The sequence below is a fragment of the Schistocerca cancellata genome, chromosome 4 (genome assembly GCF_023864275.1).
Source record: "Schistocerca cancellata isolate TAMUIC-IGC-003103 chromosome 4, iqSchCanc2.1, whole genome shotgun sequence".
Taxonomy (NCBI): domain Eukaryota; kingdom Metazoa; phylum Arthropoda; class Insecta; order Orthoptera; family Acrididae; genus Schistocerca; species Schistocerca cancellata.
This window is the reverse complement of record NC_064629.1, coordinates 847,891,372-847,916,084: the sequence shown is the minus strand read 5'-3', so window position 1 is coordinate 847,916,084 and position 24,713 is coordinate 847,891,372. Positions and strand designations below refer to the sequence as shown.

The following is a 24,713-nucleotide window of genomic DNA, read 5'->3' as shown; positions in this document are numbered from 1 at the left end:
CAAGATACGTCCAAAGCTTTGAAAAACTATTCATAATTTTCATAGTAAAAGTTTTGTATTGGTGGAGAGGATCAAGATAACACACTGAAGCAACCATTGAAATCAAGCCTGTTGTGCTCAGTAGTATGTTACGCCATAGCTGGTTAGTATTCATGGCTCCATAGAATGTTGTGCAGAAATTGTAGCAGAGCTGGTATGTGATTTGGCTGCTCCCACAGGTAGATCTGCCTCTGATAGATTAGGACCGGCCTGTGACAAGGCTTTAGTAGGATGTGCTGGTTGGGTGAATTGGGAAAGTCTTGAGCCTGGGACTTACACTGGGATATGAGCCATGTGGTAAAGGACTGAGAGAGGTTGTGCCATAGAATGTGGTCCCGAGGCCAAGACACCGGGTCGTCATACCTCCATAGCCTCAATACCTTCTCTCTCATTTGCTTCACCTGGTGCTTCTGAGCCCAATATGCCTCCCTCCTGGACGTTGACCTCAATCTTTCTGAGGGCTCCATCCATAATTCTGTCCATATGAAGATGACTAGCCATCAACAGTACCTGCCTATGGACAGCTGTCATCTCTACCACACCAAAAAATCACTGCTGTATATTCTGGCCACCTGAGGTTGGCATATCTGCAGTGACAAGAAATCCCTTGCTCAGTATGCTGAAGGTCTCACAGAGGCATCTACAGACAGGCACTGTACCTAAAACATGCTCTGCAGACCCTTACACACACACACACACACACACACACACACACCTCTCTCTCCTCTCCAACACCCACCAACCCCGAGAATCAGTTACGAAGATGCACCAGTATCACCCTGGACTGGGACAACTTGACCATATCGTTTGCCAGGGTTTTGACTCACTGTCCTCGTGCTCAAAAATAGGAATATCCTACTTATAGACCTTCCCAAACCTCCTATGATGGTATTCTCCCATTCACCCAGTGTATGCAACACAGTGGTCCATTCCTATGCCACAGTTGCTCCCAGCTCCTTGCCACACAGGTCATATTCCAGTAGTGGAGCACACTGCTGAGAGCAGCATGCTCAATTTAAATGGTTGCTTCAGAATCTGTGCCATCTCTATCCTTGCCCCAACACCATCTTCCCTGAACTAAGTAGATAAGAGTTGTCTTCGCCACACACCCCAATCTCCACTAACCCCTTACCTCACATCCATCTTCACCTACACCTGCATCCACACCTTATCCCATTCAATCAGCTCTTCCCAATCTGTTCCTCACAGATGACGGTGACCATGAGTCACTTTCCTATGCTATACACACCTGTTGCATCTCCTTCGTGCTTTACTGTCCTGTACACCTGTTGCCTTTATTGGAGCTATCAGGCACCCTTTCACAGTCCTCCCTCCCACTTCCCACTTACTCTCTCCTGTCTCCCACTCCACTGCCTCCCATTTCCCAGTTACTTTCTGCCCTCTCCCACTGCATCTGAAATAACACATCATCCCAGCCCAACCTGCAGAGCTGCAGTACCAACAGTTTGTTTTCAGCTGGCATAATGTATCGATCACACACGTTCCTGTGTGTGTGTGTGTGTGTGTGTGTGTGTGTGTGTGTCCATATTCTAAATCGAGAAAAGATTCATCCAAGAACTGGTAGGTTTTCAGCCTTTATGTGCCTGTTACCGACCCAACACCTCTACTATTGGTTACTCCTTACCTTTTCTCCTAAATTATATATATTCTGCCAGCACTTTCCATTGCCAGATAAAAAGTGATTTCTTTGGTTGCAGTTTACGTTAAAAAGACTTGAGGATTTGGCGAAGAAAACAAAGTTGAGTCTCTTATGTGAGAAAAATCAGTTTTAAAAATTGTCATTGTGTTTCTAAATTGCCAAAAAAGCAACTAGAGGACACCAAGTGATGCCACACTAGAATCTAATCTGACAGCTATTCCATGGTAATACCAAAGTGGATAACCAACAGAGAGCATTGTAGTAGGTTCAACACTTTGATTAATGAACCACCCAATTTGTTTCTGATATCTGGCAGTGCACTCTCATCTGCATTTTTCTGTTTATGTATTCCTTTGGTAGGTAATGCTCACTGGACCTGCAATACCTGTAATCAATACTGTATAATGCTGTAGTGTGGGTCATATATTGAATGCTTATTTATATACTAGTGGATTTTTTTTTCAGTTAAACAGTGAGCTTTTATAAAATTTTCTCCACACAGTAACGAAATGTACAGATGGAATTGTAAACAGTCTTTAGGGACATTTCCATAAAAATGAGTGTGACCAATAACAATTATTATTCTTTATGTTTTATGCCTAGTGTTCATAGTGGTATATGTTGCAGTCAAGTTAGTTCACACATCAGATGATGGTCACAAACTGTCTGCTTAGGTTAATGTTCACAAAGACGGGGCTCGGTTGTGGTAATTAGGCTGCTGCTGATAGTAATTGGATGCATTTCAACAGTATTCTTTTTAAATTGTTGCATTGAGAAACAATTAGTTAGTCTAGAAAATTCCGAAATACATCTTCATGTAGTAGGTACTTTATTATGAAGTTATTAACAATCGAAGATCGTACATAGTCTTCATATGGCAACCTGGAAGACAATGCTTCAGGTCTGATAGTGTGCAGCCTGTTCTTTTCAGTGTGGCACCAGCCTTGCAACCCAAGGCGGTCTCATGGGAGTTGCAATCTATAAAAATGTAATAAGGTAAATTTCCCAAATTGGAGATATTCCAACCAAAACATGAAACAATTTAAAAACAAGGAAAATTTGTACCTTCAGTACTGATCAGTGGACATCATGAAGATACAAGAATATTTAATAATTACAGAAGACCTGAAAATCATCATAATAATACTTTCAGCATTTGGGTTTGTTCCATTACCTACTTTTTATGATTCTGATTTAATTTAATCACCATTAGATAATTTATTTTTAAGCCGGTGTAGCAAATAACTTTTGACCATTCAGTTTTTTTTATCACTGACACTTACAGCCCACAGCTGTCCAATTTTTCATTTACAACACTAAATCTCAAAAATGGGATGAATGAAAAATTGTTGTGATGCCAACCAGCTGACGTTCTCAGGATGGCTGCATGTTTAAGACCAATTTCAGGGTTGTTTGGCAGTGTCTGTCATAAGTCGACTCGATTTTTCTCTCTGTCAGTCGAGGATTATAGATATAAAAATATATTCTGTAATGAAAAGGCCCTTCTTATTGACAGAAAAGAAGAGGAATTGGATTGTTGTCATTGCAGACTATTAACAGAGCAATGAAAAACGGATTCAGCTTTCAAAATGAAAGTTCGCTTCTTACAACAGAAAAAATAAAACTTCTAGCTACCCCTGCCCTCCTCCCCCTGCTGCCACTGGGGAGTCCTCAGTCATCCTTCTTCTCATGCAAACTAAAGATGGCATTTTATAGACAACTCACAGGTTTCTGCATGCTGCAGTTACTGTATTTTCTGTGTCTGTATGTGGTTTCTGATGACAATGTTCTGTAACCAGTGTTGTTTGTTTGGTAGTAAGACTCCTACCATATCAGAAGAAGTTACTGAGTGTACATCCATTTTGTAGCATGATATCTTTATTCTTATTGTAATTACACAGTTCCTTTATTCCCTATTTCAGGATAAACGTGCACAGGTAGTGCAAGTAACACCACGTGTCAGTCTGACGACATCACCAAGCTCCAAGGTGTTTGCATCTCAGGGTAACAAAGTAATGTTTCATGTGACATCTAGTACTGCTGTTCAGCCGGAGACTCAAACTCCTCCCAAAAAAGTAGCTGCCCCCAGCAGGGGTGTTCCCCCTCCTGTACCTCCAAATAAACCTATAGTGCCACCAAAGAAAGAAGCTGTTGTAAGACGATCTGAGCCCTCATCCAACACTTCTGAAGCTGTGGACGGAAAGAAGAAATATGCAGTTGCCAAAGAAAAAGTGCAGGAAGGTGAAGTGCATGAGAATAGGAGAGAACCACAGGTGGGTTCTCAAGAGGAAACAGGCAGTGCACGTCTGCATGAAAATCTTTCTGGTCAAAGCTTAGAAATTTTAGGGCAGGAGTTAGCAGATTTTCAAAAAATTCTTTGTTCCATGGGAGCAGGTAAAAAAGCTTAAATTTCCTATAGTCATTTATCATGTTTGCACTGGGTACCAATTACTGGTGAAATATGGCAGGTTGGTGAATTGCTGCTTTCTTCAGTCCACTTTAATTTTCCTCCTACCTCCTTTCCTCAAAATTTTGTTTGAGCTACTGATGTGACATGAACTTTTTTGTTACTTTTTTCCACAAAAAGAAATTAGGTTACCTGTCTCCCTCTTACCTGTGAGAAATTATGTTTAGACAAAACACACACAAGTAAATATCCCCTTTTTCTTAATGTCTTGTGTTGATGGTTTTTGTTTTGTGCTTATAATGAATGTAAACTGTTTAATGGCTGTTAATGTGATGTAATATCTTGTCCTATACATTTATTTAACTCATAATAGCCAATTTAGACTGGTATTGTTACACGGATGACAGAATTGTCATTCATTTAGCATTGGAAAATTGTTCATATTGCCACATCGTAAAACGTTTTTCTGTAGTATAACTGCGTTTATAGCACACAGTGTTTCAATGCAGTGCATGTTCTTAGTTTATTTATCATTTACTGTTTTAATATTTATGGTGATAATATATTGCATTTAGTTACGTGTGCGCTCATCATTGTTTTAAGCTCAATATAGCAAGAGAAAACTGGGAAGATTGGAATTAAATGCTTGATGGGTTGTGTAGTCTTTATACTTAAAACAGTCGCTTAAACTCACAGTCCTGCAATTCTCCTTCTGTTAAGATGTGTGATATGTGCTTGTTTTAATTTTTATTCAGTAGTTGCCAGTCATGGCTTCCAGGTGTGTTTATTTGGGACATGCCAATTAGGTTTGATGGTTTAATGATTATAGACTAATTCCTAGATTTCTGTTATTAAAAGCGTGGTCTTCACTCCTAAGAGACCACATTTTTAATTCTAGTGTTATTTCTGGGATGTAAAAGATACAAAATGTCTTTGTCATATGTATTGATACCAGCATTGATACTGCGTAAATTACTGTATGTAGTTAGGAAAAAAAAAACGACTGTTACATGGTCTAGATTATTGAATTGGGGCTGTGCCCTGCAAGATTTATTCCAAAGCATATAAAGAATATGCCAAATGCATGGTAATGCAAAGAGTTTACCATGTGCAAGTTACTGAAGTCTTATTTCCTAGTGGAGATCAGACTCATTTTAAAATCTGTGAAACAACTTAATTGAAGCTAATTTTTATCCAGTGTTGAGTGCCTTGTGGAATTCAGAAACAGAAATTTTCCAGAAGCTGCAGTGGTATTTTTGGCGTAGTTAAATTGATACAGATCTTGGAATTTGACCTGTTTACTTACGGTAGCAGAAATACATATGAAGACCTTCTAGTAACTACTTGATACAAGAAATTAAAAGTACTGAGTAGCTTTAAAAAAGTATGGTTACCAGTATCACTTATTCATGTAGGTAGGCAAATAATAGGTGACAGTGGAAACTGTTTTCTTAAATTTTCACTTCATTATTTTTTTGATGTGGCTCTCTTCAAAACATTCATATTATTTTAAGACAAAGGTGGCTGTTAGAGAATTAAAGGGACTTTGAATATGTATCAGCCTTGAGGGGAATCAAGTATTCTCTTTTGAAGTTTAGTGATTCTCCTTACTCTGTTGTATAATTGTCATTTTTATAATGTTCAGGGCCATTAGACGACTTACTAAGGAGACTCTATGGACTGGCTTTCTTCAATTTTCTTCATAATTAAAGGATCTGAATATCAATATCTGGACATCAATTTCCTAAAACGGTACAAATGCACTTGAGAAAATTAACTTTGAGACTATTAAGGTCATATCACTGTTAAGTAAAAATAATATCGATCTGTATCAAACAGTCAGTCACCTTGAACTGTGTGTGTGTTGTGTGCTAACTTTGTAATCGCAAGGTTGTTGATTAGTTTCTCACTAGTTGCATCTTTTTACTTCTATTTGAATTCTGTGTTTATTATAAAATTGAAATGTTAATTAATAAACATTGAATAATAATAATAATTTTCTAATAAAAACACACATTCTTTTGTTAATTTCTAGTCACATGGAAATGCGAGTATTCATAATCAATTAAAATTTGGTACAAAAATGAGAAACTTGAAATAGAGAATAAGATATTTGGCCTGGCCAAATGCATATCATGAGCCATTCTCCTCCGGCAAGTGCTTTCCCCTCCAACTCGTCTCGGGCATTGCTGTCACGGTCCTGAAACAGCCATTCCGGCCAATTACGGGGATGACTGTAAGTCATCCTGAATGGTGAGCCTATTCCCAATATGTGAATTCAAATTATATAAGTGATTTGTGTGTTAGAAATGATAATACTGATAAAAAGTGAATCCTGAAGTTTATTTTCAAATTCCATAGTGTCCGATTATACCTCTTAATTAAGAGACTTGAAAAGTTCTTTTATAAGTGCATAAACAAAAGAAAATAAAAAGAGCCAAACAGTTTCCTGCACTCAAAAATGAATTTCAAATGAAGAAATATAATATTCAGCATCAGCATTTACCAAAAGTTGCTTCAATTTTCGATGAGATGGTGATGGACTTTGTCAGTGTATTATATACTTGATTTTTATTGCTAACGGCATTCTGACACTGTTCCCATGTAATGCTTCTTAATGAATAATACAATGAAAAGTTAAACAATTTATTCTCTTTTTTTCATAAATGGCCAACAAAACTGTTTTTGCCACTGAAGCTTGTGTACCAGTGGTACAAATTTCAGAGCATTTTTGGGAACCACCAGTTTTGTTGCATGACGTTATCACCATTAAAAATATCCAAAACTGGTGTTCGAAGACATACAGATGTGAGTTAGTAATTCCTACCCACCACCTTTTACACATTACAGCAATACAATAAAATTAGTAGTTGACTGAGGTCCATTCAATCAGTACCCTTCATTGGCAGTTTCCAATGAGATTGTGTAGTTCCTTTTAGCTATGATCCATATCAGGACAGTGTCTTTCACAGTGTTAGGTTGCAAAGCAGCAAGTTTTATGTTAACTCTGTAGAGTTATAGCTATTGCTTGCTGTATGATCAGTGTTAAAAGCCAAAATAAGTAAATAAGAAGGCAGCTGTTTTTAAATGTTCATCATCATCATCAGATATTTTTGAAATATCTGTTGCACATTCTATCGCAGGTGTGCCATTACAGAAGCATTTCCGATCTTTTGCCAATTTTAAACATACCACATACAGTCCAGTTGAACACTTTCCTGTAAGACTTGATGGTTCGGGCAACTGTTTTCTTTTTTAACTTATCCAGTAAAGGGAATCACTCGTCAGGACAGTAACGTGCAGGAATTGCTTCATTGAGTGAAAAGAAATGTTGAGCAAGATTACTACCTTTGCTTTCACGTAAATGTTTCAAGGTTTTAATTGGAATTGTGCACAAAAAATACTCAATACACCACTCCTCATTGAAAGCATGGTTTTCAGTGTTTTTTTCATTTCAACATTCTCAAGAACCATAACAAAAAAATAGCCACAATATTAACCAGCATAATAGCCACAGTAACAACCAAAATGACCAGAGTCATAGTGCAATATTAAAGAGAGTAGATCTTAACAAATTGCTAAGAGCAACCAATGTCTGTCAGGTAGGGAGTGAAGGTGCGATAAGCTATGCTTTGAGGGAACAGTGGAAAAGATGTTGCCCTCAGGACTGCTGATAAACAAGAGGATTGTATGCTGCAGCATGGCCCTAGCAGCACATACAAGTAAAGTTGGAGGGAGAGCACTCGGAGTACAGTGACTTGCAAGCTATGCTTTGTCTGCCCTAATATATATTATAAATATGGTTCAATATTTGTTAACTAACTTTCCAGTTTGATAAATATATAATTCAAGTAAAAGAAAAAGTTTTGGCAAGTGAGTATCAGACCATTGTACTCAAGATTACTGGGGTGGAGTTCTATGGATGCAGTTACAGTTGTCTGCATTCCAGCAATGTTAAAAATAGTTTATACTTAACAGTGCGTGGATCTTCAGAGTTTTTTTTTTTTATACTGCTTTAGGAAACTGGTGTCCAGGCACTGATCCTCAAATCCTGTAAGTGCGAAGGAAATCAAAAGCAGCTAATCAGCAAGGTCCCCTTGTTTGATTTGCAACCGCATTGACCTCATGCACTGCATGTTACAGGCTTGAAACTAGTAGTTGAAATTTCAGGATATACTTTTGTGTTAATGATCACTATAACCATATCAGATATGATATTTTGAAGTGGCAACATCTTTATTATATACTTATCATTAATGAGCCGTGTTTTGAGTAACATCAGTCAGGAAAGCAACAGTTGAACATACATTAAAAGTACACTGTGTAATGCACAGACTTTTCCGTTAGTTATGCAATGTTGGAAGGTAATCTGAATTTATTTCATGCCCCGATTAATTTCATATTCTAGCTGTAATATTGCATTATAGTTGACAAGGCATATTTCAAGTATTAGTACTTTATTTCTTGTAAGGGAATGGCTGCTGTTAATTTTTAGTTACTTGGAAAATACTGTCTGTGATTACGTATACTGATAGATGTACTGTAGGATATCTAGTACACATGATGCTCATTTAGTCCTTTCAGTGGGATTTTGGTGGGGCTGAAACTAGATATCTTCATCTCCAGGCTCAGAAGTACTTGATTTCATTAACAAATTTTCAGGATGTTTTTAACATATAATTACTGAACATTCACAAACAAGTTTGGAAGTTTTTTGACACTTACATTAATAAATTTGTAAGATTAGTGAACAGCAGTAAAGAGTAATGTTTGTGAAACATCATTTTGGCCTAGAAACTAATGGTTGTTGTCAGATAAACTGTTTAAAAGGAAAAGAAATGATTGTTGGAAGCTACCTGTTGAATGTGGTGGTGGTGGTGGTGGTGGTGGTGGTGGTGGTGGTGGTGCAACACTGCATGAAGACATAGTGTACACATAACAACTCATATTTATTTTGTGTAATTTTATTTGCTGTGACTCACATACTATTTCTGGAGCTCTTGCAGTATACACTAATAAATGTTAAAGTGACACAACATTCTTGGCAATTCCGCATATGTAATTATGAGGCATCGCATGATCAGTACGTGCTTGTATAGGCAGAATATGTTTCTTATATATAGCTTGTTGCTAATAGGGCAACACGAAGGGGCTATAAACTGATGTTTCTTTTTGGAAAAATTAGTGTAATAAATTGTGAAGTGAGAAACTTGTAAAAGACAGTCTATATAGGTCTTTATTCATATTTTCAAGTCCAGGGAAGTTTCCATAATTGCTTATCTAATAGCAACTGTTACTTACTCGAAGTCCTTTCTAGCTGGTAGTTCTGCCCTTTTTTCTTGTTCTTACAGTAATGTGAGCATAGTGTTGGTCATTTATGAAATTCACTTTCTTTGTTTATTTCATTGCAGTTGAGCTTTAATTATTTCAGTTTTTTTCTCTTTTGGCAGTCGTGATGCTGACTGGGACGTGTAGAAGTGGAGGATATTGAGCATTTTTAAATGTGTGTATTAAAAAGTTGAGTTTCTTTTCCATTTGTGGCTTGATATGTGATGTTCTGGTAATTGATATTAACAGAATGTTAAGAGAACACTTACTTTAAAATGGCCATTTGTATTTGGAACATTAGAGTTAAATTTTTGAGAGAAATTGATGATACCTGTACTGACTGAGAAGCTTAGGTACTTTTAAGTGAGTTGTGAATCATATTTTGTTGTATGAGAGCTGAAACATTGGAGTTGCATGTTATTGTGATTCATTATTGATCATAATTACCCCTTTCATTCACCTGCATTTACTTTTCCACAAGGAAAGTTAACCTTACGTTGACAACAACAGTACTAGTACTATAGAAATGTTTTGTATGTCCTATTTGATTTATGAATGAATGAGTGAATGAATGTTCCGTCCTCTCTTACCCATCTCTATCTCGCTATAAGATGCTAGAAAATAGCATTTTAAAGCTGTACTTCAAATACTGTTACCTGCATTACTTTTAATAATCATCACGGATGGGTTAGATCATATGTAGCAGAATGCTGTCTTTCTGTGTTACAGATTTCCAGTTTTTACACTTACTGAGGTGTTGTCTTTGTTATTAATGTTTGGTGTAATTTTCTAGGCATGATGTCTGTGGGTATCCGTCACCTTCCTCTCTCTCCATGTCACCTCAAAGTGCCTACTTTTAGGCAGGAAAGCAGTCGGTTGCTAGTTTAGTTGCTAATATCCTTTTGCAGTGTTCTTTTTGTTCTGTTCAGAAATTGTTGACATTAAGTTTCTTTGAGGATAATGGTGTATAGTATGGTCAGAAACTGTGCACTACCACCTCTTGTGGTCCAATTTGAATGATGGAAACTCATATTATGTGAACTCAAATCAGTTAACCTTCAGTCACCATCAGTACCACCACATCACTGTGATTTAAGTGTCCCATATAGGAAGACATGCATGTATAAATATTAGTAAAATTCATGACAACACAATTGTAGCCATTGTGTTAGATAATACACCACTTTCAATGATTTCTACGTTTGGGTGACTTTCCACACATGAACGGTACCATGAGATCACAGTCAGAAAATTGCTCCTGTCCATTGTTTGTCATATGTAAGTGACATGGTGCAATGGTTAAAATACTGAATTTACATTCAGAAGTGGGGTTAAAATCCCTGTCTGTTCATCCTGATTTACATTTTCCATGGTTTCATTAAACTTTTTAAGACAAATGCTGTCATAATTTCTTTAGAAACGACCCATGCAATCTCTTTCCCATCAGTTGTGCAACCCAAGTTTGTACTCTGTTTCTAATGGCCTCGTTGTTGAGAGAACTTTGAATATCAACCTTCCCACCTTCTTGTTTTTTTTGGAATGGATCCATGGTATAAGAATGGTTACATTTGCAATTGTTTATTTATGATGTGGATATGTAAAGCAGCTAATTTAGGTAGAACATTAAAAGTGTCTTTCCTCTCCCTAGTTTATTGAATTAGGTTGTACAGTGATAAAACGATAGATGTGCATCCAGGAGAACCCAGTTTCAAGTTATGGTCCAGTCTTCATGTAAGGTTCGCAGCTGCTGTTCCAAATCGTGCATCATTGGTGATTAGGTGGTAGCTTCAGCATGGTTACAGCCAGATATTTGCTGAAGTTCCTTTTGAAATTTGGTCTATTCATTGCTCATGCCAGACATATTAAGGTCCACAGAACATTAACTTTCTTGTTGTTGACATGTTTGCAATAATTAAATTTCGCTATGGGCAAGTGTTTGCCAGGGTGCTTCCTCCAGTCCATGTTTTCCTGCTACTTTTCCTTCTTTTCTTGTTCCTGCTATCCCCATCACAACTGAGTCTTTGTTTCCTGAAGGATTCTGAATAATTTCTTTTATATTAACCTTTTTTCCCCCCAACCTTATCACCTATAAATCTAGTAGCTATGTTTATTTGTGCTACTGTGGGGGTCACATATTTGTTATGATAATTCATTGACTACAATGTATGTTTTATAGTGTTTTGCCCATATTCTTGTTTTCTTTTTCATTATTATACCTACTCCTGCATTATGCATATTTGATTTTCTGCTGCTAACCCTTTACTCATTTGAGCAGAAATCCTTATCTTTCTGTCACTGCACTTCACTGACAGTTTACTTCACTTCAATATATCCATTTGTTTTTCTAAGTTACTTAACCTGTCTACACAATTAAGGGCTCGTAATAGTCTACACTATGTCTCCAAGAACACTAGATTTGGTTTTTCCTAATGACAACATCCTTCTGAGAAGTCCCCAACCAAAGATTAGAATTGGGTACTATTTTACATTGGAATATTTTATGCAAAAGAATTCCACCATTATTAAACCGTGCAATAGAGTTGCACATCATCAGAAAATATAATAGTCGTAATGTCCCCTTGCTTTCAATAAGGCCATTGTGGCTTATGTTATAGGGCCAGATCAGTCAGTAATCCCAACTGTTATCCCTCTTCAGGAGCCATATATTAACCTAACCTCTCCACATATAACCTTCCAGCTGGTTTGTACCTGTGAATTGGCAGTTCGTATTGTTGAGGCATACAAACCATCTCACTTAGCCAAGATCCATGATTCATGGAACTAGTGGTAAAATTTGAAACACTATGACAGTGTACATATTTAACACTGCATTTGGAAGAGCTTATTTAACACTGCAGTTGGAAGAGCTATTAGCAGTAGATAATGAATGTACACATGCTGTACAATTTTGTTAATGCCAATATACTTTTGCTTCACTGTAAATTTATTTGCTTTGCTCATAATATAAATAAGCATCTGTATAACCGGTTTCATTATTAAATACTCATCTTCAGATCTACAAAAAGTAACTTTAGTTTTCATAGATATTTGATGGCTATTAAAAAAGTGAAACCAAATATCTGACTGCTTCTTTATATTGAGATTAAGATAAATAAATTTACTGAGAACTATTACTGAATGCATTTATCCTTAACTACCTAGGTCAGTGATTACAAATACTTTTGTTTGTTTAGGTATCTTGTTACATAATAGTAACTGTCATTTGCCCATTGAGTTCCTGAATATTGATTTGACATACATTATGATGATATCTGCATGACATTTGTAGTTGTCCACAACAGACTTACTCCTTGATATAGTCTTAGGCCATGTGTGAGGATATAATATTATGCAGTGGTATATCATATTTGAAAGTTACTTTGACTGGGTAGTAAAAGCATCACACCAAATTCTCTAAATGTGTTTCTTAATATGTGAGTGATCAATTTAGCTGCATTGAAAAGAGATTATTTTACTTCTCTGTGTTTTTGATGAGAACCTAAACATAATTTTCTCTAACTCTTTTTCAAGATGTGGGAAGGGGAAAGAAGAATCATCTTGTATACTGTCAGTCTCAGAATAATTCACATTATATATGAGTCTGATAATAAACATGTTAATTAAATATTGCAGCTATTCATTAATGTGGTGATTATATATTAATATACTTAGACAGAACAGTGCCAGTGGTTTCCAGGGAGTCAAACCATCTACTGAGAATCTACCGTGTTTATTTTCATTCTTCGTATAATAGAATTTATATATGTTCATTATCAAAAGTAATTTTTATGAGCAGGTTCAAAATGTCAGTTTTAATTTTATTATTGTTGTTCCATTTCTTTTTTGTCCCATTGTTTTGTTAAACATACGAAATGATGTCGAGAATGAAAATTTGTTATTTGGCATCTCATTTCATATAATGTTGCTGGATGAAGTCAGGTTTTACATATATATTGTTCAACAGTCTTAACGAATATGGGCAGTCTTGGTTTGCAAATATATATCACCAGCTAAAACTTTCTTACCTATTTAATTATCATCAAGATGGGATACTTTTTCTAATACTTTTTATCATCAACTAATGACATGAATTGCTTAGATGACCCATTTACCACTAATGTATGTCTTTTGACATTATTTACATATTCTTTTACTATGTTAGCTACTGTTATTTTTATTTCAGCCTGTTTAAAACCAGAAATGACCTGTTATTGCTATGGCACAGTGGTAAGATACTGAACTCACATTTGAGAGGATGGTGATTCAAATCCCTGTCCTGACATCCAGATGTTTGTCTTCCATGATTTATCTAACTTGCTTAAGGTGAATGCTAGAATGGTTTCTTTCAAAGCGCATGAACAATTTCCTCCCCTTTTTGAGCTTGTGCTCTGTGTCTTAACAACATCATTGTTGGTGTGACCTTAAACCCTGATCTTCCTGTTTCTTTTCTTATCCATCCCCACTCCCACCTCCCTCTCCTCTTTCAAATAATGTCATAATGGTTTTAGCTAACTGTCAAGTGAAGGCCACATCTAAAGAGTCTGATTTGGTGAGTTGTAGCATGGATCTGATGTATGTATCTTTGTCCTTACTTGACTTTTGCACTTCAGACTGCATGTTAAATATTTCAGTTGTAATGCACATAATGGTTCTGTGATATTCTATCAGCTTATTAAGATGGTAAGTAAATTATCTTGTCATTACTACCTTCTTGTAATTGTCTGTTCTTAACAGCATTGCCTTACATTCCTTGCCATTAATATCCTTGTACAAAGACTGCCTTATTACTTAGCGCTAGAAAACTGCATGTTATAATTCTTCACTTCCCTTCACTGTTGCAGCTACTAATGAGTGAGAATAATGTGGTGTCATTGTTACTTACTTGGCATGAAATGCATGCTTACCTTTCAACAGGTATGGAGACTTCCATCCAGAATGCTTGGGAGTTAGGAAGAATGCAAAAGAAAGTTCAGCACGTAGCTGCTGTATGCTAAAAGTCAATTTCATTTGAACTGATATATTGGTTTTCAAACAACTTGCAGAAAGGGAAATAGATGAACAGATACTTACAGAAAACTTATTGAAATGCTGATAATAGAGATTCATTGGTTTGGCATAATGTTAAAAATTAATAGCTCTTATAAGAACATTTGTAAACATTCTGTGTTTGATCTGAGACTTAAAAGTTTTTATTATGCTTTAAAAATGTATGTGTGTGCTTTGCAAACTCATTTTTTATCATTGTCACTGTGTCAGTTATAAATATTCAGTGAAATATACATTGTAGTTACCATTGCCACTAGCATATGATTGTCTAAATCAGTTAAATTGTTGAATGCATTATTAAGGTAGTTAATCAATAAGTATTCACTTTTCTGTTGATGTTGATTATTTAAAAAATAACAATTCTATATGCTTGAGTTTTATATTTGTGAAGAAGTCAGAGAGCACTTGCTTCACTCCTAAGAGAGTATTAGTATTGTAATGTAACAAATACATCATAATTAAGAGAACACATAATATAAAAAATAATATGGAGAGTAATAATGTGATAAAAAGTCATAATGATGATTGTGCAGTTTACTTTTTTATTGTTCTTTCATCTAAGAGAATCATAATTTAATAACTTTTCAGTAAATTCAGAGGTAATCTCTCTGACTTACGGGCCTAGTGATATTTGCAGCAAAAAATAAGTATGTACAAAACCTAAACTAAATTTACACGTATGTGGGAAGTTCAACATCTCTTCATATGGTTTATTTACATGTCAAGTATTTTATGATATTATGATATTAAATTGTTCTATACACTTTACTTTAATTTTTCGAAAGTATCGAAAATCAGTTTAATGTTTGATTAATTTTGCTGCCACTTATTTATGCTGAGTGATTATAATCAGATGTTTATTTTACATGTAAGTCCATAACTATTGTACAGAAGTTTTTATAATTTTACAGTGCTGCAGTACTTAACCTAATGGCACTTTTCCTTCATTATTATTCAAGGATTACGGTTTTATATGAATGTAAACCATTTTCTATGTTCTAACATCAGTAGAAATAAGATATTTTTAACATATACAAATTGCAGTGATTGTTTTATAGTGTGATTGGTGGTCAGTGATTCTGTATTCTCATTTGTGCTTGTCTTCCATCTACTTTGAACATAATTAGGACAATTTTTTTAGACATTCCTTACTCTATATTTGTATAGTCTTCTGTGCATGATTTTCTATGAAAATGTATGAATACGATAGTTTTTTTATACCATCTCAATTAAAATGAGGTGATTTTGGAACTAGTCATTTTGTAGTGCATTTTATTTGATATAGGGCAATATAATGGAAAGTGTCTCATGGTCTGAGTAGAATTTTAGTTTTTTTGTACATAATTGCTAGCTTGCCCTTGTAAAAAAAACATATTTTGTATGTGAAAGAATTGTATGTTGTTGCTAGTGCTTTTTGTGCATTGTTAATTTCAATAAAAGCTTTTGCAGTGAATGAAAAATAAAACATTTTGTTAAACACAAAACCAGCTCTTCAGTGGGCTTTGACTAGCTAACTTTCCAACTACTCATTTGCATTCTTTGTTTTTACTTTAGAAATGACATTATATATCACCATAAGCTGCTATTTAAATTCTTCTTTAATTTTGTGGATGTTAAAAGTGCACAGTGAGCAATAAATCTGTATGACACATTATCACAATTTCATAATTACACTTGAACATTGGTGCGGTGTTATGTAACAGGTGTGTAAGACAATGAAATGTGGGTACAAATATTACCATTCTGTGTAATAACAGAAATATTACCATTTAAACTTCTCTCTGAGGTTCAAATTTCTTGAGGCTTCATATATTATAGTGCTGTTTGAGCCAGCCAAAGCATTTTGACCTTTGTTAAAGTTTATATTTTTAGATTTCCTCCACTTTCTAAAATTGCTTGGAATTTTCATCACTGCTGTAGGGTTTATTTTGCAAGTCTTGCATTTAGTTTTATATGCAAAGTCACCTGAAGTGCTGGTTTTCTGCATTCACATATTTGGTTATTATTCTTCTGTTGCAGTTAAAGTAATGGTTGTGAATGATTTGAAACCTTGCTTCTAACTGTGCTTTATTAAAAAAGTAGAAAGGCATGTTGCACTTCATCTCTGGTTGAAGTGAACCTTGGAAAAACAGAATGTACGTAAGAAAAAGTAAGCACTGCGCATGGAAATATAAGAACACATGTGTAATTACAATTAGTTAATTCCAATTTAATTGTGTATATTTAAGATCATTCAACTTAAGGGCATAAAAATTGTTTTCTTATAACTCGAGCAGTTTTCATCACAAAAATTTAATAAGAATGGTTACCATTATTGTTTCTGGTGACAGCATGTGTGCTCATGAAACTTACACTGTTCACAGCATTCTGTTCACATTGCAAGTCATTGTACAGTGAGATCATGGTATTCAGGCATATCCTGTTGTCTTTGTGCACTTTCATCTATGATGCATGGGGTGTAGTATGCTTTTGTGCCACAAATGCATTTTGCATTTGCCTTTCCTCATGCAGTCTAAAATGCTTTCTCTTTTTTTCCAGTTGATATTACAGGGGCACTTCTGTGTGTCACTCTTGACTGTTTAAAATGCAGACCACCTGAAGTGTTGTTTACTTTTATGAAACCTTTGGATGAGTTTGAGTTCACACAACATATTCATAAACTATTGTAGTTCTTTTGACTTTTGCAATGTACATGTTCTTTTAGGAAAAAGGTTCAGATTTCCATTCCACCATACTGATTTAGGTTTTAGATGGTTCCTCAGAATCAGTTCACGCGAATGCTTACATTTTTTCTTCAAAATGTAGATCAGAGTGTTTTCGTGTTAACAACTCCTACACTATAAAGAAATTCATGAAAAGAAATACTCAGTGAGTTACTAATCTTTAAATGGCCACCATGTAACCATATAAATATTCTAATTGTCTCTGCGATCTTTTGTTAAAATAGCAGGTTCCTCTTCATAATGTTTTTTGCAAGTAAGGTCTATGTGAGACTGAACAGACTAACTAATTGAAAAGTCACAGCTAATCCCCCCCACACACACACACACCTGTATCCCTGTCACATTGTCCAACTAAACTAGTTGCATAACAACTAATAACCTAGCTGAGCCATTAATCTCTAATCTGCCTTCTGCAGTATGCAAGTTGCCCTCTAACTGATCTTACTCAGAAAAGAAAGTAGAATGACATGGAATTCAGTGATTGTAAAGGTCTATTTGATTCACGTAAGGCACCTGATACATTTTGTAATGGCAAATCCTCAGTAGTAGACCAAATGATTAAGTGTTCAGTTTTATGATACTGTAAAAGGCCCTACACACTCACAAGGAATTTTTAATAGTTTAAAAAGATATTTGGGAATATGAGGATAACTGCTAACATATTTTTCATTTATGCTGAAACCAAGAGAATAGTGCACATCTTTCTGTAAGATGATCAAGAAAGATTAGAAGTGCAAAATAGGTTTATTTTATTTATTATATGAGAAAATAATGCAGTTCTTCTAGAGTACCCAATACTCTATTAATGGATATGTGCTTTAGAATGAATATGTTGTTCGTTAATGTTTAAACTGCATCCTGCATGAAGTATGTGAACTGACACTTAAAAGCCTTATTATAGTCCTATTGTGGGATAAGAATACCATGCGCAGTTGCAGTGGAAAGGAAACATCACCAACTCAATCTCATACTTCAAGGAGCAAAAAGCACATGTGCAAAATATCAGGTTCTGCACAAAAAGTTTTGCCATAATTTTGACTTTACGCAGTTATGACCTTCTGAAAGTACAGATTTTAAACTTCTATGTACACCGGTTTGTTTGTTATTGCTCCACCCCACTGCAGCCACCTATTGCCTAAGTGTGATGTGCTCTTCAGTGATGTGACAACCAGAGCCTGCATATTTGCAGGGTTTTGAAGGCAAGGGAGGAGGAGGGGGAAGGTGCACAGGTGTGGTGAACACGTAATGAAATCTGGTTTGAGAATGTGTTTTTCTACGTGAAAGATAGGTGAGTAATTTGAATATGGTATACTATATGTTAATCTCGCAAACATATACATACAATATTGTTTAACAATATTCTCATATTGATATTTGGCAGCTATATATACTCCTCAAAAGTAAAATGGGTAAATCAAAGCAACTAAATAATTATTATGAAATGGATTTATAATTATTTTCAGTTTAAAATTTAATGTTGCCAATCACATTGAAGAATAGTGCGTTTCCTGCATATGTACTTCACTTTAACATTGTCAGCTTTAAAATCCAAAGAAAAATAACACACAACACTGGTGTTAATAGTGCTTTGCTACTTTTTTAATAACACCATTTATTTATTTCATTTACACTTTGTTTCTGAATCGTAACATAAAAACATTAAAAGCAAAGAGTTAACTGCAGGTTAGAATTTGTGCACTTTGACACAATGTTACTGACATCAAAACAGTTTTCACAAACCTCTTACTCACTCCGATGTGCCATATTTCACAGTCTGGCATTAAGCGGCTGCTGCAGTGTGGAGTGCATGAGAAACATCTGGTGTGTGCAAAACTTAAAAGCTGTACATTCAGGAGGTCATAAGTGTGTACTGTCAGAATTATGGCCCAAATTATTGTGCGGGATTAATTGCTGGAGCTGATATCTCGCGTGTCTTTTTCTCTTTAAAATCCAAGGTCGACTTGGTTATGTTTCCTTGTCAGTTACTTTACAATATGATGCTACAGAACATGATACAGTAAAAATAAGCAAATTAAACAAACTACCTCTGGAAGTTGAGAGTATTCTTATAGTGAAGCCAAAAGCAGTCACATTCTACAGTAGAACCTGAATGTGAAACATCCAAGGAAACATATTTGCCTTCATTTCCAGGAATTTAACATATTTGACAGTGCTCATTATTTGATCATCTTGTGACTATAAATTGTTGGCTGTATGAGGTATCTGGGTCCAGCAATTATATGTACTATGTTTTGTTACAGTTACATGATGTGTTTTTGTGTATTTGAGCCACATATTGATGTTGCCCACTATGATGTTCATTGAATCATTTACATTAAATTTTATGTCTTTTGCAGCCATACTTGCATCCTCTGCTCATATAATTCTTTCAATAATCATCTGTCATGAGCAACAGTTCATATATCTATTATCTAATGCTTAAGACAGCAAAAATGGTAAATATAACTTATTTAGTGATTAAGACATTAAAACCTGTCTTGGTTTTATGTTAATCAAACAACTTGTGGAACATGGTAGTTATGTCATGGCATTGCCATCTACTACGATGGCTTTCGTGGCAGCATCCACTAATGATATGTGTGCAATAAATGAAATGTTCCCATTGGTGTCCATAACCATAAGAAGCAATGTTCTCTTTACATGCATATTGTGTGGAGTGGTTAGATATATCCCGTTTGAAAACAGACTTAATCAGTCTTTTTCAGCTTGTCAAGTAGTTCTGTTCCACATCTACCAACAGCTGACATCACAGTTATTACTGAGGAAGAATTTGTAAGAGTCAGTCAGTAGTATTAATGTTCAATAATGAATTACTTGTGAATTTTTGGTGTACTCACACCCATCCACGAAAAGTTTGAAAATACCAAAAACTAGTAAAGGATAATACAATGTTGTTTTCTTCAGTCCAAAGATTAGTATTATGGAGCTCCCCATGCTATTCTATCGTGTGCGAGCCTCTTCATCTCCAAATAACTACTACAACCTTAAAGCCTTCTGAATCTGCTTACTGTATTCACCTCTTTGTTTTCCTCTATGATTTTTACCCTCCAAACTTCCGACCAATACTAAATTGGTGATCCCTTGTTGTCTCAGAATGTGTCCCATTAACCGATCCCTTCTTTAAGTCACGTTGTGCCACACATTTCTTGTCTCTCCAATTATGTTCACTACCACCTCATTAGTGATGCATTGACCCATCTAATCTTTGACATTCTTCTGTAGCACCACATTTTGAAAGCTTCTATTCTCTTTTTATCTAAACTGTTTGTCATCCACGTTTCACTAAATTACACAGCAACACTCCATACAAATACTTTCAGGTAGGATTTCCTGACACTTAAATCTATATTCTATGTTAACAAATTCTTCTTCAGAAATGCTTTCTTACCATTGCCAATCAACATTGTGTGTCCCCTCTACTTCACGGGTCACCAGTGATTTGCTGACCAGATAGCAAAGCTCATCCACTACTTTAAGTGTGTCATTTCATAATTTAATTCCCTTAGCATCCCCTGATTTTATTAGACTGCATTCCAACATCCTTGTTTTGGTTTTGTTAATGTTCATCTTACATTTTCCTTTCAAAACACTGTCCATTGTGTTAAACTGCTCTTCTAAGTCCTTTGCTGTTACTGACAGAATTACAATGTCATCCACAAACCTCAAAGTTTTTATTTCTTGTCCCTGGACTTTAATTCCTACTCCAAATTTTTCTTTTGTTTCCTTTACTGCTTTCTCAATTTATAGATTAAATAATGTTGGGGGTAGGTTGCAATCTTGTCTCATTCCCTTCTCAACCACTGCTTCTCTTCCATGCCCCATGACTCTTAAAACTGCCATCTGGCATCTGTACAAATTGTAAATAGCCTTTTGCTCCCTGTATTTTACCCCTGCCACATTTAGAATTTGAAAGAGATTATTCCAGTCAGTATTGTCAAAGGCTTTTTCTAAGTCTAAAAAAGCTGTGAATGTACGTCTGCCTCTCCTTAACTTATCTTCCATGAGAAGTTGTCGGGTCAGTATTGCCTTGCATGTTCATACATGGTGTTTTGCTTGTCTCATAAACCTTGCACACCAGATGGAATAGTTTTGTCATAGCTGGCTCTCGAAGGCAATCAGTATTTTTAAACATTTGTATTTCCTTTCACCTGCTTCATTTACTGCATTTTTAAATTTTCTCCACTCATCAGTTAAATTCCGTTTTTCTTGTGTTATCCAAGGATTTGTACTAGGCCTTGACTTTTTCACCTATTTGACCCTCTGCTGCCTTAACTATTTTGTCACGTAAAGCTATCCATTCATCGTCTTCTGTATTCTTTCCCCCTTGCTCATTCTGAAACACTCAACAACCTCTGGTTCTTTCAGCTTATCCAGGTACCATCTCCCTAATTTCCTATTTTTTCCAATTTCTTCAGTTTTCCTCTACATTTAATAGCCAACAAATGGTGGTCAGAGTCCACATTTGTCCCTGGAAATGATTTACAGTTTAAAATCTGGTTTCTGAATCTGTCTAACCATTATATAATCAGTCTGAAATCATCCAATGTCTCAAGGTCTCTTCCACAAATACAACTTTCTTTTATGATTCTTAAACCAAGTGTTAGTGATGATTAAATTCTATCAGTTGGCTTACTCTTTCATTCCTTTCCCCTAGTCCATATTCACCTAATATTTTTCCTTCTCCTGCTATAGAATTCTAGTCCCCCATCACAATTAAATTTGGGTCTCCTTTAACTACCTTAATAATTTCTTTTATCTCATCATACACTACTTCAATTTCTTCATCTGCAGAGCTCGTTGGCATATAAATATGTACCACTGTGGTAGGTGTGGGATTTGTGTCTGTCTTGGGTAAGATAATGTGTTCACTATGCTGTTCATAGTAGCTTACCTGCTTTCCTATTTTATTATTCATTATTAAACCTAGTTCTGCATTACCCGTACACAACATTGAATTCTTGTATTCACATGACCGGAAGTCGTGTTCCTTCTACCACCGACCCCCCCCCCCCCCCCTCTCTCTCTCTCTCTCTCTCTCTCTCTCTCTCTCTATCTCTATCTCTCTCACTATGTCTCACTTCAACCATCCATTTCCCTTTTAAATTTTCTAACCCATCTGCCCGATCAAGAGATCTAACATTTCACATTCTGATCCATAGAACGCCAGTTTTGGTTCTCCTGATGACGGCATCCTCCTGAGTAGTCCCAGCCCAGAGATCCAAATGGGGGACTATTTTACCTCCAGAATATTCTACCCAAGAGGACGCCATCATCATTTAACGCTACAGTAGAGCTGCATGTGCTTGGGAAAAATTACTGCTCTAGTTTCCCCTTGCTTTCAGCAGTTTGCTGTACCAGCACAGCAAGGCCATTTCAGCGGATATTACAAGGCCAGATCAATCAGGCATCAAGACTGTTGCCCCTGTAACCACACATTTGTCTGGCCTCTCAACAGATACCCCTCCATTGTCATTGCACCTACGGTACAGCTATCTGTAGCGCTGAGGCACACAAGCCATCCCATCAATGGCAAGGTCCATTGTTCATGGGGTGGGGGATAATACAATAAATTTGATAATATTAACCAAAATGGTTGCTGCAAATCTTTCCTCAGTTGTGCGTAATATAACTATAAAATATACCAAAAATACCAGCTTCCTTTCACTATAAAGTTTTTCGCATTACTGTATCAAAAATGTTGTGCTTTATCCATAAACATTGTGAATAATAGGTTTTCAAAGTTATTGTACCAGAATATAATAGCATAGTTACTGTTCTACCTTCGTGAATCTCACATGTCGTAACTAAAGATTTATGTCTTCTTATTACGTCATATCTAAAAGGCTTGGTTATGGAAACACTTCTTTTTTTTTTACATTGAAATTACCATATATTCTGTTTATTCTTTTGTTGAATCATGTGAGTAAAGTTTTATCATTTATTAAGATTCATGCAAAAGGCATTTTAACTCAAACTCAACTCACATTCTGTGTCCACGAAAAGATAGTGAATCAAATGGTTGTCATTGCAGACAAGTTTTTCACTTTTTATATGTTTCTGAAGGTGAAGAATATTATGTTCTGATAGTAAAGTAATTTTGGGAACTTACTTTCTCACTTTCTTCTTTTCTTTTTGTCAGACGTATGGCCACTGCACCGACTGACCCGTCTTTCAGTCAGTCAGTATGCATTTGTTTCAAATGTGAAAAAAAAAAAAAAATTAGAAAAGATATGTGGAGCAGTGCTTGTGTATTTTCCTCATTTTGGAAGTATTCCCATATGTGCAGTAGTAATAGTAATGTGGCATTGAATGCGATAACCCGGGTGGATATGGACAAGAATATTGTCTTGTATTTCAAAAGACCATTATTCAAACTCCCATCTAGCCATCATGATGACTAATTCTGCATTCCTTCTATCACCTTCGTAAGTTGGAATACTGGCAGTGTATTCAAAAAACAGAATGTAAATGCCTTTATGTATTATGACTGGCTAAACATGTAAAACTGGTCTAGTATCAACAGTAACAATCTTGTTGAAGCAAAACATAATGTGAGGTCTGTTTCACATTGTATGTCCTACGAAGTTACTTGCACAGAAATCCAGATTCAACTTACATTTTTAAATACTTGATGAAAATGATGAAGTACTTGAAATTTTGCTAGAGATTACAGTCTGCACTATTGTATTAGCCTTTAACCGTCTGAAAAGTTCTAGGTCTCAAGTACATGTGCAGTTCTGGGTAAAAGCAGTAGTTAAAACTTGTCAAACGTCATAAGGAAGTTATGTGCAAAGGAGCATTTGTGGAAATTCATCCAAATTTTGCTCAAAAAAAGATTTCATCATAGCATCCAGAGTCATTTCTAAGTGATAACATTATTTCAGAACTTCATTATAGACATTATTTAATTAATTAAGGAACTACCGTGCAGATGATTGAAATAATCAACCCATCTGCAAATATAGAAGAAATAGTACGTACCTGCTGACAGAACCTCAGAAACCACACAAAAGTATTTAAAATTTAGAGAAACCGGAAGTCTATCTGTTGTTGAAAAAGCAGTAAATATTATTTTGAAATAATTGTGGCAGTTCTTGGGATATGAATAGTGGGAGGAGTAAAGATAATAACTCACTGTCTAATTAAGGCATTTAGTCATCAATAAGCACATCAACTAGCCTGAGAGCAATACTAACTTTCAGATGAATCCTTTGTCAGAACTAATAGAATGTACATGGTGGGGGAGGGGGCAGGGCATAGTATTAGCTCTGAAGAACATTTCATCTCAAATAAAGTTACATTCTGAATCTCGTCTATGTTCCTACTGATCACCCCATGCCTCAACTACGTGGTTAGTTGTTCCTTTACTCATTTCATTATTTATCTTGAAATAAGGTTTTAATCTAAAGCAGCAGCTAACTTTCCACCTATGTGGTTGTATGCCCTGAAATCTGAAAACAGAAAACATAATATTTGAGATGATATGTTA

General features: G+C 35.6%; 1 protein-coding gene across 15 annotated transcripts in view; it reads left to right on the top strand.

The window, feature by feature from the left end:
- Positions 1–24,713, top strand: part of LOC126184959 (CTTNBP2 N-terminal-like protein) — a 230,048-nt gene that overhangs the window by 159,305 nt on the left and 46,030 nt on the right. For 2 of the 15 annotated variants that reach the window (XM_049927643.1, XM_049927644.1), the window contains exons 11-12: positions 3,622–3,972; positions 14,349–16,320. The exons of 1 other annotated variant lie outside the window; for it this stretch is intronic. In XM_049927643.1, the coding sequence (XP_049783600.1) occupies positions 3,622–3,972; positions 14,349–14,384 (387 nt within the window). In that variant the 3' untranslated portion in view covers positions 14,385–16,320. Of the gene's footprint in view, positions 1–3,621; positions 3,973–9,556; positions 9,610–14,348; positions 16,340–24,713 lie in introns of those variants that run through there. 12 more of the 15 variants (XM_049927648.1, XM_049927641.1, XM_049927640.1 and 9 more) reach the window with 12 other exon arrangements.